The 12,920-nt window shown below is 37.9% G+C and overlaps 1 protein-coding gene across 1 annotated transcript in view; it reads right to left on the bottom strand.

The window, feature by feature from the left end:
• Nucleotides 1-12,920, bottom strand: part of IGF1R (insulin like growth factor 1 receptor) — a 150,712-nt gene continuing 137,792 nt past the window's right edge. The window contains exon 21 of the mRNA XM_072402669.1: nucleotides 1-11,435. Within this exon, the coding sequence (XP_072258770.1) occupies nucleotides 11,069-11,435 (367 nt within the window). The 3' untranslated portion in view covers nucleotides 1-11,068. The remainder of the gene's footprint in view (nucleotides 11,436-12,920) is intronic.

The raw sequence follows: 12,920 nt of genomic DNA, 5'->3' as shown, positions 1-12,920 counted from the left end.
TTTGCATACAGAATTCTTTTATTTAACTTAAATCTTGTAGTACTGGAACTACTAGAAAAAAAGCAGAGTAAGAGAAACTAAAACTGCCTTAGGTTCAGCCATTCAAAATAGACAAATTTTCTTTTTTTTTTTTTTTTGCTTTTTTTTTTCAATAATGTAAAGAATTCAGAGTATATAGCAAGAACAGGAATAAATTCTTACAACAGAATATACAAAAACATGTTGAAAATTTTTTCTTATCTACCGATTCATTTTTTTAATATAAACACAGGAATATTTTTTATGAATAATTTACACACAGCATGTAATTTTTAATGTAACAAATTGACCATGTTATTTTTTCTATATTTTTTTTATTTTCTTAAACAAGAAAAAAAAAACTTGGAAAAGATTTTTTTTAATCATTTATATTATTTTATTAGCAATGCATCAATTTCATAACTTTTTTTTGTTTTTTATGTTTTTTTGTCCCAGAGGTAGTGAAAATCTCTGGCCAGTACTTTTTTCATTCTGAAGCCTTACTGGATTGGAAAACAGAAAGATGAAAAGAAAAAAAAAAAAAAAGAAAAAACAGATTTGAAATCACTTAAGGAAAGCAGCTGAAGGTGGATGTTTAAACCAGTTTGCCCCCTGAAAGATCTGCAAACATTGCACAGAGCCTCGATCCGGTTTGGTAGAGAATACGCCGATCCGTGGCTGTGCTACACAGCACGAGGATCGCGTTCTAATTTTACAAATGTCCGCCTTCGCTCTATTTCTCAACCACTGGATGATTCTGATACCGATTCAAACAATATGAAGGTCTATGCAAACCACACTACAGACTAAAAATGTATTCCCTCACTATTCCGCTGCCATCCAGTGAAGGCTATATTATCTGTTGTATTAACTGTCATGTACAGTAAAAGTGAAATGACCAGTATAGATCTTCTCAATGCAACCAGAGGGTTTTGTTAAGAGGAAAAAAATAAAATTAAGATACAGAACTGTCCTTTTAGCACTCATAGGGCCACACTTTGCCCACATCTAGGTTCGGGGGGGGGGGGGTCATCATGTAGCAACATCGTCACTCCTCATGCTATGTACACACACACATACACGGACATTGGACCATGCCCTTCAAAATACAGGTTCTCTTTTAAACAATACTCATTCCATTGAAAAACATCACACATTAGAAATTCCGCTGTCGACTATAATTAAAAAAAAAAAAAAAGCCAACGAGGCGCAGAAACGTCTCTTGTAAACCAAACATACTTAAATAAATATCTACTACCCGTAATCTACTGGATTTGACAGCCCTGCTGAAAACTGCAGTTTGATAAATAAGCTATGTAGAAACAGATGACGAACATTTATTTTTTATTTTTATTTGCTAAAGCTATATAAATTAATTTCAGAAAGACGAGCAATGCATTTAGACGATCTGTTTGGCACTAGTTTAATCTCAAAGTAAAAAAGGCATAATTAAGGGTTAGGATATAGATCTGACCAACTCACTACTGCAAGGGGCAGTGTAGCCTAATCGACTTACTCCTCACTTATATGAGTGAAGTGTACATTCACCCTCCAATCTGTATTGTCACACACTTGGGTCCAGGCTTGTAAGAAACCTTCACAAAACCTACACCTCCTAAAATCATAGTTGCCTGGTCTTCTGTGGCTTCAGTACTTTCTATATCAGTGACCTGGAACAAGTAGGGCAGAAAGTCAAGTCAACAACTCTATATACTTGTTCAGGGTTAGTGGCTCTGAAAATACTGAAACCACTGGACCAATGTGACCACCGGGCAACTAACATTTTCTACAGGTTAGGCCAACAATGGCAGCCTCCACATGACTATGTGCTGATCTGCAACCAGAAAATAAAATGGCTGATATGAGACTTTAAGGTAGAAAATTTGTTTAAAGAGATTGGTGAACCCCCTTATCGCCATACAGAGAAGCCTCATTTAAATATAGAAGGGGGCCCAGTTATACCAGAACCCTACTGCAGCTTTAACAATTTGTCACTAGACTTTCCTCCTGTCCTTTCCGGCAGTGTTAATAAAAAAGTATTCCATAGCACACTGTTCAATATAAACCCTGGCCTATATTTAATAAAGTAAAACTAAACTGGAGTAGCCATAATGCCCCTGTGGATAGCAGTATTAGAACTCCCCTTTACACCCTGTAGGTCCCCTATGAAGACAGAAAAAAAACCATTTCAACCTCCAAAAAAATTTTCAAATGTGTGAAACAATTCTTCTCATTTTTTTGAGCAAAATTAACTAATAAGCACCTCCAGATAATGGCTAATTTAAATGAGATTAGATAGGGATTATCAAAGCAGCCAAAATTCATGGGACTTTGATTTTTCTAAATTATGTTGTTCCCTCGTTCATCATTCATACAACTGGCTATAGGTTTGGGTTGATGTTGGGTATGTGATCATAAAGGCAGCCACTGATCTAAGTTGTCATGATTGGAGGATGAATGTACAGATATCAATAGTGGTCAAATACTGGCCTTGATAACCTTGCAACATTCAATTTAACACAAATGTTGGGCCATGTACACCAAGATACCCTTCTGATATCACAGAATGTGACCAGCACAAATGGCAGCGCTTGTACTTCCTATTTCTAATTAAAGGAGCCCTTATCAAGATACCTAGCATGCTGCCTTCAACACTGGACAGCAAAACATAATGGAGCACAAAATCATAATGCTGTAACAAAGACAAAGGACAAGAATAGAATGTTAAACATTTGCAGAAACAGTTCTGTATCTTCATTCCTTCAGTTGATTTGTTATCAGAACATTTACAATGTAAACAGAATTGTCACAGATAACATTTTACACAATGGGAATCGGTTCAGATCTGTTTGTTAGCTGATTATCAGACAGTGTAAAGCATTGAAGAACCTAAAAATTAAATGTATTTTAAGGACATGTAAAAAAAAAATGTTGCCCAGAACATTGGATGCAAAACCTAACCATTGCCAACCCCCAACTTTTTCTCCAATGAAAGCAGAATTTCCTACCACTGGCATGATCAGCTTACCAAATAGAAACCAAAAAAAGGTGGTTATACAATGCCAATATAATCCATGATGTGGGATGCAGAAAATGATTTCTGATATTGTGTACTACCAGTGTTGCTGATTTGTCCTTTTTTTTGCTGTAGCAGAACACCTAAAATATTGCCATAAGTATTTTTCTGCATGAATGTTCAAAAACCCAACCTAGAGTTTGTCTGCTGTTGGCTGCACATTATAATTAGGGCACCGCACATCTGTACCGTATGGAATTTGTGGGGCCAAAGGTTCCCATAGCAACTGGGGGCCCCAAAGAGAGCATATCCTGACCTGAACTTAGAGGACAGATGTAAAATTCTATTTAAGCTTGCACATGGTCAGGAGATAACCAGAAAATGGGCTTTGGCGTACATTACTGCAAGGGGCTTTAGAATGATCACACTTTACAGGTAGTTACTCTCAGCAAAGCTAATTAATTTCCCCCCCTCTTAAAATGATTTCAAAGCTTTTTTGAACCACTATTGAAATACACACCAGTTCTCTTTGACCTATTGACCACCAGATTTGTGTAATAATGCCACTACAGGAAATATAATCATTAGGACAATTTAGCTTGTTGACTGAATATTTCGAAGTTTGTTATTTTTGTCTATTTTATGCTATTTTAATAATTTATGAGATTTTTAAATGGGTTGTCAGACATTTGTTCTGAACCTAAAAGCAAAGTCTAAGCTTAACATCCCTCATCAGGAACATTGCACTGCTTCTATTTGAAAAGCAACAGTGATACAAAACCATTGTATTGCCAATAACATCAAATTAGGAAAATTAATGAGGAAATGCCAGTGGATGGATATTTAGAATGGTGACCAGACATCAGGATCTAAACTGTTTACAATTCTTGTTAAAAATACATGAACGCTTTAAAACAAGCCCTCATGGACCTCTCTAGTTGGTTGTTTTGTGTAGCTATTCATTCTTTTAGATCTCAAGAGAAGGTCCTAACTCACGATTCAGTCAGTTTCTAACAGCTTAGAAATACCTGATGGCTGCCTACATTAGAAGCTGGTGGCAGAGATTTCTGCAAGACTGTTGTGAACTTTGAAGATTAATCTCTCCACAATGCCTATTGCTACTTTTTTTTTTAAGCGTTCATACCTGTTGGTAGTTTAGTAATATGTTAAGACTGTTTCAAATATGTAAATGGTGGTCCTAAGCTTTACACATTTCACAAGTGAAGACCTGCTCCATCATGATTTCATTGGACAGAATCTTTAACATAAACTAGAGTGGAGCATTTAATTAAAAGCAAAATCTGTTATTTTACATCATTTGTAAATTTTAGGATGCCAGCAGATTACCAAATTTTTCCACGTACTGACTACAATTCAGCTGTGGATTACTTTCCTTCAAACTCAATAGAAGGAAATCAGCTAGCTGAAGAAATATTTATAACAATGCTGTATCTGAACCTGAGCAACACAAAAATATAGAGGCAGCTAATCAGCAAGAAAACCTTTCATATTCCAACAGGAAGTATATTTTGTTAGCCGATACTGTTAAACCAGACAACCGTACAGAAAGCACATGCACACATATACAATATGATTTTTTTTTTTTTTTTCTTAACAAAACCCTCATGGTTGATTGAGATTGCAGAAACCTGTTTAGCAGTATGTGCGACAGAGAGAGGGGGGAGAGGACATCGCCAGAGGTCATTTGAGAAACCAGAAAATGAGGTGCATTAAATTTTTATTTCTACTCTGGAAACCCTTCACAGACGCAAAATTCTACACTATGGAAACCAATTCGGTTTATAAATACAACACCAATTTATGGCAACATTAACACTTAAAGAGTGAAAATCCCATCTAAAGAGGAATTGTGAAAGCAACAATCTATTGAGTACAGTCAATTAGTATTGCTAAGTTTGGCCAGCCGTAGACATACAAGAGTAGTGAGATCACAATCGTACTGCACTCTGGTTTGTCTCTCAGCTGGCGAGTCCATAAACATAAGCAGTTGGCTAAGCCAACCATACATATCCATGCAATGGAAAGGGCAGGAAGAGCCACTATAGTTGCCCCCAAAGCCATTTAATTTAGGGACCAAAGGATGGTGTGACTCAACAGGAATGGTCACTGTCATCCCAATATCTGTTGACTGAGGGTCTCTGGCACTTCCCTTAGACATGAGATCCGTCACCCAGTTCAGAATAAAAGAAGGCAAGATTGAACGGCTCATCAAATGCCCAGAGACACCCTTTGGGATGCAGATTATGGTTTTGGATTTACTTTTAGGTCCCTACCAGCTGACTGGATGTGTAACTTGCATAGAAGATTCCCAGCTGTAAGGCCTCTCTAGAAAAGCAGCATATATTATCTATCAGAACGACAAGCAACAGCTGGAGAGTTGAAGGTTGACCTGGATAAAAAGGTACTCAAGAGGGGCGATGGCGGATTGTTTTTAAGGTTTTTTGTTGCTGTAGAAATCAAAATGGATCCACTACATAGCAGTAATGCTTGTAACGTCCACTATGTCCAGGAAATTATATCCTTCAGCCCTTAACCAAAAGCAGGAACATATTTAGTCCTTGAGGTTTTTGCCTTGTAACACAGACATAAACAATTCTCACTGTTTACACAATGGGATCATCAAACCCTCTGCAAAGAATAGTCAGCCGTTGACAAATCTCACAATCGGAGCATTGTGGGAAATGCAGTTAAGCAGCAGCAGCAGAGTGCTGAAAGTTCACCAGTTTGGTGTTAAACAAAGCAACAATGAAGTAACCTTGACTTTGGCAGAGTTGATTAGGTCGCACCCAATCATGAACAACAAACATACAGTATGCTTTATAGAGGCTTGCACCCCTAGCACACCCCAACAAACTGGAATGGCAGATTGCCTCTCCCACCTCTCAGTAACAGCATTTGTGGTTTGAATAGTGTATGAGGTTACCGGTTCTATGGTTTATTGTCAACTGCTGAGAAATGCGAGATGTATTATTTTTTTTTAATTTTTATATATATTTATATATAGATATTTACACTTATAAAAAATAAAGAGTGAGGTAGATAAATGTTTGGGAAAAATATTGAAAACTGTCCCCTGTCATTTACAAAAAGAAAAAAAAACATATCGCAATACATATTTATGTGTTGGGGCATTTAACAGTGACCAAAATCAACAAGAACAATAAATAAGAAGGAAAAATAAAAAAAGAAATCCTACACAGAATACCTTTTTACATGTAGGGGGTTACAGGGTAAGAAAAATGTACAAGATGATATTAGATTTATTATTTAACATTAGTTCATTTTGTTTTTATTTTATAGTCATAATGACCAATGATACATTGCCATTATATAAAGAAAAAAAACCCTTCCACTTCAAAGCAAATAAAAGATCTTATTTAATAGGAAAGGGCAGAAATAGCAACTAAGCAGACTGAAACCCTCTTATTTCTATAAAGGCGGCCACAAGACAAAAAAGGTCTGACTACTCGTAGACACGTTTCGACAGCTTGGTCATCCATTCATGTTTATACACCTACGTCTCTCTTGTCTCTGCAGATGCAAGCTTATCTTGGTGGAAAGCACGGATGATCATGCAAGCGTCTTTTAATCTGCATGGTCATTATTTAACAAGGTCAGCAGGCACTGGTGTCTGCGGGTACTCAGACATGGGATCAACATTGGACCTGGCCAAAATTACTTTGGTCAGGCATGACTTATCTCCCATCTATGGGTACCTTAAGAGGATAAGCTGGAAAAACTGTAATGCTATCTGCACCTAACATAGGGTAATTAATCAAAGTGTTAAATTAAGAACTTTCTACATGGCTACAAATTAGATTTATTCTCTAAGTGCTTATGGAAGAAACCTAGGAGAACAAGACTGAGAAAAATCTTCAGTTACCAAAAAGTAAATGAAGCCCACCAATGTTCACAAAAAAGTCTTCTTCACTTCCATTAGGGTTAAAAATTCATGCTTTGGTCTAAACTTTGAGTAATGTCATGTTATGATGGCAGTAGTCAGCAATGAGAAGGAATGGGGATTTATAAGTGCTTGAAAAATATTGGCAAGGCCTTTGAGTTACAGCACAGGCAAAACAAATATATAGTTATGGTTTATTTTACTTTAAGGATATATTTTTAGAAACACACTAACATGAGATTATAACACCGCATGTGCACATACCAAAAAAAAAAAAAAATCACCTAAATCTCAAACTCCTCCAGGAGCCAACTTATTTAAGGGCAAGATGCTCATACCTATTTAAGTTAAAGTGATCCTCATTCTGTCCATTTAAGTGTTAGGTGTACCCACTTTGGTAAATGATGTAGCCCATTTCTAGTCTAATCTTTAAGATTTTAACAGAGTGAATGTTAAAGCTGCCCATCATTTACAGCTGTTTGTATTAATTTCAAAGAGATTTCCAATCATTTTCTAAGACCATGTTCAGACTGGCAATGAAGTTGTGGTGTGGCTCCTGCTTCCTCATGCCAGTGAACGGATTCCTTGAAGGCGCTACAAATAGTTTTTACCTGTGTGAATGGGGGTGGCAGTGAGCAGTTGAGTACCAATGACTGCCTCCACTTGTCAAACCTGCAGTGCAAGTGACTGAGTTGCCCCCAGGAGCCGCACAATATTACATAATCCTGAGGCATCCCTGAACCTAGCCTAATGGGTGTCGGACAGAATCGTAAGGGGAGGTAAATTTCCCCTGACAATGTCAGAGACAGCAATAAAACATGACGGATGTTCTCATTCTTAAAGCGGACCAAAACTAAAAATACATTTTTTACACAACATAAAAGGGTAGACAATCCTTTTATATAAAGTAAAAAAAAATAAGTAAATAGAATTTTTAAGTGCAATCGCCAAAGCAATCGAGAGAAAATGGGAGTGCAAAGCCTCCCGGGATACCTACGTCAGGCATCCTGGGAGGCTCTTGGCTGCCCTGGGCATATGCAGAATGAGCCCTTTCTTTAATGGGTGAAAAACATTTTCCCCCCATCTACGTCACCCGATCTAGTGCCTGTCCAGTGTGAGATCGAGTGTTACGGAAAAGATCCTGGAAGAAGAGTAAAGAGGATGGGGTCGAAGAAGGATACCAGGATGACGCAGGACCCGATGGATTGAGAGATATGCAGGATTAAAGGTAGGTGTTTTTTTTTTTTTTTTAAATTTTGACTTTAGTTCCGCTTTAAGATACAGAAATCATCCTTCAGTAATTTTGCATCGTATTTAGTATATATATATATATATATATATATATATATATATATCACAATCATATTTGGCAGTGTTGAAGATCATGAGGGCAAACCTAAATGTCCAAAATAAGAACCATCTGAATTGCCCCCAGCGACCAATCACATCCAAACTGGATGTGAATGGATAGCAGACACAGTTCTTTTTGTTGGAAGACTGATAAACCTCAGTAGACTGGCTCACATTAATGAAATGGGGTACAAATGAAGAGTAACAGCCAATATCTGTTCTTTTGCTGAACTGCACTTGAAAAATAATTATAAATCTGTCAGTTTTAGGCAACACCCATGTTGCCTAAACAATTCGTTACCCTGGGTAGTGAGTAAGATTGTGTGTCCTCCTATACTGTGCATCGGGAAAACTCAGACCTCCGTGCTTAACGCCCAAACCTACACAGCTATTTAAAAAAAACAAAAAAAAACGCCCTTATACCTTAGCTTTATACGCACAAGTGCTGGGAACCTTTTCTCAAAAGGAACCCGTATATTTAGGGGCAATTTGATTTGCTAGTCTTGTGACCACCACGGTATACTTGTTCTTTTTTTTCTGAGCAATAATGCAACACAAGGGATTACATAAATTAAATGCAGAATTTTAGCAAACAGTAATATAGAGTATTATAATTGTCTTTTATAATTCTTCTGTTTTACTAATCCAATATTTAAAGTTGAATAAACCCTGAAATTATAGTTTAACATGAGCAGCCTTTTAATGTTTTGTATGCAGTTGCAACAAGGCACCACAAGATGGGTTTACTGGACTGTGAGAAGTCTGATAGAATGCATTTAGTTTCAAAGAATTTGGTTTGTACGGCAATTTGTCTTTGCGATGGAAGGGTTTTTTAGGTGGGCTAATGAAAAAATAGCTCTCAAAATAGATGTTGAGACTTAAAGCTCGGTGCTGTATCCAAGAATTAAACCACACAAGCGCACACAAAGTACACATACAGGAGAGATAGATGGAAAAACATGCAAGCCATCCTGTAACCACAGCCAAGCGACGGGCTCCGGCTCTGATGCTAGGAAGGGACAAACAGCGTTAATACGAGACTGTGTGATGTTTTTTTTTTTTTTTTGTTGTTTTTAGTTTTTTTTTTTGTGAGTTTTTCTATTTTTGACCTGAGTTATTTGACGCATTGCAACATAACAAAATGATAGCTGTGTGAGGGGATAAAAAGGGACAAGAATTATACACCGTATCTCGAGATACTTTCTCTGCACCACCACCTTTCTCTAAACACTTGGTTTTTACACTACTATGAAGCACAAAAAGAAAAAAAAATCATGCCACGCATAAAAGGCAAAAAACAATTAAATGGCTACTTTTACAAGTTCATTCGTGGGAGGTGAACAATGTGAGGAATCTTATGACACAATTGTGGGGGCTTATTCATATAAATGAAAAAACAGCGCGTCGCCTCGCGGTCCATCAATGTCTCCCATTCCAGCCAATGGAAGCCTCTTTTACATATACTCTTTTTTTTGTGTGTGTGTTTGTGTGTGTGTGTGTGTGTGTATGCCCTGGGGAAAGGAGAAGCAAATTTATAGAACATAAGGAGATGGAAGAGTAGACCTGAAGGTGCTTTTTTCATTTTTTTTTCTATCATAGATTAAATACACAAAAAAGATAAAGAAAAAAATAGCAGCCTTTTCTGTACAGACAGATGAATATCTGAACCATAAAAAAGTTATAAAAGGGACACAAAATGCGTATGTAAATGACGCTATGACCTCACATTGAACTGTAAGGACCTTCTACAAAAGTCTTAGCAAGAAAGAAAATTCCACTCTACCCCCTTCCCCACCACCCCAAATTATGTACTTGTATATATGAGGCTTGAGATAGCAACTCAGGGAGATGTGGAGACAGCTGGCAATTGCAGGTAAGTCTGTTGTTCTAGAACATTCCAGCACGTGATTCCAGAATTCCAATTGGCCAACATGCTTAGAGGATGGAGATTGCTTTCACCCTCTCATACATTACAAAAAAAAAAAAAAAAATCTGCAAAAAATGGATTTACTTGCTGTCTCTTCCAACAGTCCCCTGAAATTGCAGCTTTGTAATGCGTGATCATCCACGTTTGTAACAGACTTCTTGCTAGATTCTTCCAGATCATGGTTATAACATATATTACATTTACATATATGTTATTTCCATGCACACAAAGACCACTTTAGCCTCAATTTTCACCTCAAATAAATTCATATATAGAAGGATTATTCCATAAAGACGTTCCCATTGGATGAGGGAGTAAAAAACAAAAAAGAAAACAGAACAAGGTGTGCATGGGCTTTGTGATATGAAAAGTGACTTCATACATCCGTATTGTCCATGCTGTAAAAAAAAAAACAAAACAAAAAAAAATCTATTTGGCAAAGACTGGCAGAATTAAATAGATTTCTGGCTTGCAATATGCTTTACCATTACTAAACAAGTCCTTTTTTTTTTTATAGTGAGCCGAAAGCGAAAAGTAGTTTGTCTCCATCTGGCCCAAACACGATGCAAAAGAAGTGCTTTCAGCCTTGTTGTGTGCAAGAGCAAGTAAACACTTACCGTGTCACACAAGAAAAAGTTGGCTCACTGGTCTGACATACTAGGTCCATCTATAAGCAAGCAAACCAGTGCCAACTCAGCAAGAGGCTGAAGTCAAACCAAAGACAAAAAGTGGATTAGTGTTTGCACTGATTTGGAGGAAGCCTCCTGTGAGTTATGTCCTACAGGTACACAAGGGGCTGTGTTTTCATAACCGTCCGTCAGACCGCAAGCCTGGATCAGCAGGCCGAGGACTGCGGCAGAGGTAGCGCTCTTTCATTCTTGCGCCCCCCATTCATGTGTGCATATGGTTGTCTCTCGTCAAAGCTTGCCCTGAGGACAACTACGCCGGGGCCATTTTCGGCCTTGTGTCCCACATGATGTTCTGACGTCTGCAAGGTACATGATGGGTCCAATGGAATGCTTTCCATATTCTCTGCCTCCAGGTCTAGTTCTTCTGTGTCCGGTGGTTTGTTCTCTTCACTGTAAAAGAATGATACCTCCCTAAAGGCTGGATCAAGCTCATCTTTGATGCTGCTGATTATCTCCAGGAAGGAGGGCCTCATTTTTGGGTTGTATTGCCAGCACATGCGCATTAACTCAAACCTAGGTGAGAAAAAAAAGAAAAAACACAAAATTACAAGAAACAATCAAATCCAAACCGATAAACTCTGGGAATTAAGCCGACACATAATTGGAATCTTTAATACAGTGCGAACAATACTAAAAATGGAAACCAATCAAAATCTACTAGCCTAACAGACTAAGCGACCAGAGGCCTGGAGTTTTTTCTTGAATTCATATTTTATCCCAGAGATAAATTGGCTGGCCTGCTGTAAGTGGGTGACAGGTACGCACTATGTATTACCATTGCAGGAATTTAATTAGTCATTTTAAGTATTTACTGACAAACATATTCAGATGTTGGCAGAATTCCCTTCTAACAAACTAGAAAACACATTCCTGCACATAAAATGCTACTCATCATTATCAAAACACGTTTCAGTGTCTCAAATTGTATGTATGGTATTTGCTTGCTTACAGCCATTTATTGATTAATGGCAAGTAAAATGACAGTCCTTATGATATACGTCCAGCCCCTGAGTGATCTGTTTTCCCGTAAGAGTCTGTGCTGCACACAAGATCTCTCCTGTACCCTCCTGGCCCCTACACGTGGGGTCCACATTGGGGAAACGAGGTTTAGCTGGGAAGCCAGACGTGTGACGTGTACACACAAGCCCTGTCACTTGACGCTCCCTGAGCCATTCCGCACTGACCATGCTTCCAGCTCTTGCCATAAATGGAAGACTTTTTAATCCCCCTCTTCCCCTCCCGTGTGGATTTAATACCTTGTTTACTGAATCTCAAGGAGGAGCAGCCGCCTGCACAGGGGAAAGAAACCATGTGCACACAAGCACACCAAAGCCTAGCCCCCTCCCCAATAACACATGCTTAGAGGATGGAGATTGCTTTCACCCTCTCATACATTAAAAAAACAAAAAACACAGAAGCTGCCAAGAAGAGATCGCAATACAAATGACAAAGGTTCACAATATACTATGCATACGTATTCTCAATGTGAGAAAACAAACCTATTTTACAATAAAATTCTTTGCTTGGAAGCCCGCTGTGGTTCAATATTTATTAGGAGAGCTGACTATTTTGTCAATGCAGGCTGATTATTTTAGCTGTCATTTTTCAAGTGTTGGAAGTTGAAAGCTGATATTTGCTAGCTATGGCCAAGCACTCCAAATGAGTGCTTTTATTTTTCCTTTTTGTCTGCCAAGTCATATTTATCATAACCAGGCTTTATTATCTTGTCTTGGTAAGTTTCTAAATTAGCATGATAACTAATCTGAAAGTGGAAACTAAAACCATGTGGCTCCACGTGTCAATAAAGCAGGACCGCCATCAAGAAGTTCTGGGCTCCATTATAACTTAATTTCCTGGGAGCCCTTCTCCTATGAAGTAAAAGTTCCAGGACTGAAAAAGTCAAGTTCTTTTGATCAGGACAAAAGTACCGTTTGTTCCCCGATGGCAGGCCTGAAAATAGTGTTTCCTGGAACTCAAGTCATCAGTTTACCATTGTTT

Source organism: Pyxicephalus adspersus, chromosome 2 (assembly GCF_032062135.1).
Source record: "Pyxicephalus adspersus chromosome 2, UCB_Pads_2.0, whole genome shotgun sequence".
Taxonomy (NCBI): domain Eukaryota; kingdom Metazoa; phylum Chordata; class Amphibia; order Anura; family Pyxicephalidae; genus Pyxicephalus; species Pyxicephalus adspersus.
Note: the sequence above shows the minus strand (reverse complement) of the source record. Positions and strands in the feature narration are given on the sequence as shown.